Genomic DNA, 2,742 nt, shown 5'->3' with positions numbered 1-2,742 from the left:
ACAGCCGGCGACTGGCCCTGGTTGAGCGCAGGCGGACACGGAGCGCGTGGTGGTGACGAGAGACGCGAGCAGGCATCCCGTCCCCCGCGTGGCGCGCCACCGGCCCCACCATGGAGCCCGCCGTGTCGCTGGCCGTGTGCGCGCTGCTCTTCCTGCTCTGGATCCGTGTGAAGGGGCTGGAGTTCGTGCTCATCCACCAGCGCTGGGTGTTCGTGTGTCTTTTCCTTCTGCCGCTCTCGCTCATCTTCGACATCTACTACTACATGCGCGCCTGGGTGGTGTTCAAGCTCAGCAGCGCGCCGCGCCTGCACGAGCAGCGCGTGCGGGACATCCAGAAGCAGGTGAGCGGTCCCAGGGCGGGCGCCAGAGCCCCGGGCTGAGGGGACAGGGCCGTGTGAGTGCACAGTAGCGCGCGAGGCGCAGAGTCGTGTGCGGCGCTGAGGGAGCCCAGACTGCAAAGAGGAGGTGGAGTCTGAGGAGGATTTGAACTCCACAAAAAATGTGATGGTTGGGGCTTCCCAGGAAGAGAACGAAGTAAGCAAAGGAGGGAACAAAACATTACTCTGCTCTTTATGGAGTACCTACTATATGCAGAGCACGTTCGGGTACCAGGAGGGATATAAAGAATCGTAAGGAGAGGTGGGCACTGCACAGGTAACTATCATCAGGCCCCAGCGATTTCAGAGGAGGGAGGGCTTCTGGGAGGTGGAGCTGGCACTAGAGACTGGAAAGTAGAGGAAATGATGGGGCGGGGGGGAGGTTGTGGAGTGGAGGGTCCGGTGTGAAGACCGAGAGGGGAAGGAGGTTGGAAAGTCAGTTTGGAGTTTACTCTGTAGCAGCAAGGAGCTTTCGACACACTTAGAATAAAGGACTAAAGTGACAAGGTGAGGAGCTTTGCGTCCTCTGAGCCAGGCAGTCACTCCTGGACAAGTCCCTCAGTACCTCTGTGCATCCTCCCTGTGTCAGTGTCACAGCAGCAAGGCACAGAGCCTTTCCCTGCTGCTGCTCTGAGTGGACCCTTTTTCTTACATTAAAGGTTGGCATGGGCATTGGGCCTGGGCAGGTTCTTGGCTCCCTCTGCCCCAACTTGTGTTCTTCTTTTACTGGCATCAGGTTGCAGAGAGCTTCTGTTTCCTGCTGCACCTCTCGCCACAGGTGTAGCAGCTTCCATGTTCTGTTTGCATCATGTTGGATGCTGCAAGCCAGAGCATAAAGATGGATGCTGAGAGCATCCTGATAAGGGAGAAGACCATGGGCTGGATGGGAGAATGCAGCTTCTAGAAGTGCTTTGCTTGGGCTGCCCTGGGTTTTGCTGGTCACAGTCACAGCTCCAGATCCCTCCCTCCCCAATTGTACTCTCTTCTTTTCTCTTTCCATGTGTTCAGATTCATTTACCTGGTTGTCCTCCCTGCCAACCTCTCCCCATCAGTGTGAGCTCCCGGAGCTCACCTCTGGCCCAGAACAGCCCAGTAAGCACTTGTTTACCTAAACTAAACCAAAGGGCTCACTGGGCAGGAAGACAAGGGGCTCTGCCAGTCCAGCCCACTCCCCTGGACCTGCCATGTTCCGCGCCCCGTGCCACTGATATCCATTATTTCTAATCCTCACAGCAACCCTGTTAGGTCTTGTATCTGTTCTACACATGGGAAAAATTGAGGTTCAAACTGTAAGTCGGTGTTCACGGTGATATAACTAGTAAATAGGGCTAGAACCCAGATCAGCTGATTTCAGAGCCTGAACTCTGACTGTTTTTTCTCTCCCATCCCATTTCACCCTGTAGGTCTCGTTCTGTTACTTCACACCTGGCATGTAGTAATAGCTACCAGACTAGTTGCCCCTTTTCTGGGCCCTCCCCATCTCTCTTTAGCAAGCATGTAGTCAGTCACAAGGGCCACTATTCACATCATTGCCTCCCTGCCCCAAATCTTGGTTGAATCCATTGCAACCAATATTTCAGGCTTTATGGCTTCCATGTTCATTTCATGTGGTATGGCCCACCCTCCAGCTTGAATGCAGCATGCCCAATCCATTCCCCACACCTCTGAGCTTAAATTATGTCCTGGGACTGTAGTCGGGCAGAGGCAAGGCCTGCTTGGTCATGAATCCCACTTCTCGTGCCTTCAGCTCTACTCACAGGAATCCCGTCCTCGATAACTCTCTTCTCAGACACCTCTACTTCCCACTGCACCTTGGCCTCTGAATGCAGAAACATTCTTCCCTCATTTTGTGCTATTTGCCTAGTCAGCTTCAATGCAACCTCCTTCAGGATTCTTGGTCGCAAGTGATAGAAACTCAACGCAGACTGTTGAGCAAAAAAAGGACTTCATTGACCTAGGTCCTGAAAAATCCAGGAGTAAAATTACCTTAGGCCTGACTGGATCTAGGATCCCCTATCTCTGTCTTTCCACCCATTTGCCATTTCTTGGCTCTGCTTTCCTCTGGGTCAACTTCATTCTCATGGAGCCCGTCTTCCTGTGAAGGCCCCAGCAGTTTCTAGCTTACATCCAATCCAACCAGCTTAGCAAACCCAGTACAGCAAGAGGGCCTGTCCTAGAACCGGCCTTATTGGCTTGACTTGAATCATAGGCCCATCCCTGAACTGGTTACTATGGCCAAGAGGATGGACTCAGGCCTCAGTGATGTGCCCACCTCCTGGGGTTGGGGGAGAAATAGCATCACCTGAACCAAAGGAGGATGGGAGTGTTAAAAGCAGGTGAGGGAATGGATGGTCGCAGGTCAGAG

General features: G+C 53.5%; 1 protein-coding gene across 1 annotated transcript in view; it reads left to right on the top strand.

Moving 5' to 3' along the window:
- Positions 1–6: 6 nt before the first annotated feature.
- The window catches only part of DHCR24 (24-dehydrocholesterol reductase), a 29,677-nt gene continuing 26,941 nt past the window's right edge, over positions 7–2,742 (top strand). The window contains exon 1 of the mRNA XM_006919246.2: positions 7–341. Within this exon, the coding sequence (XP_006919308.1) occupies positions 111–341 (231 nt within the window). The 5' untranslated portion in view covers positions 7–110. The remainder of the gene's footprint in view (positions 342–2,742) is intronic.

This window comes from Pteropus alecto, unplaced genomic scaffold (assembly GCF_000325575.1).
Source record: "Pteropus alecto unplaced genomic scaffold, ASM32557v1 scaffold25, whole genome shotgun sequence".
In the NCBI taxonomy this organism is placed as follows: domain Eukaryota; kingdom Metazoa; phylum Chordata; class Mammalia; order Chiroptera; family Pteropodidae; genus Pteropus; species Pteropus alecto.
This window is presented reverse-complemented; position numbering and strand designations above follow the sequence as displayed.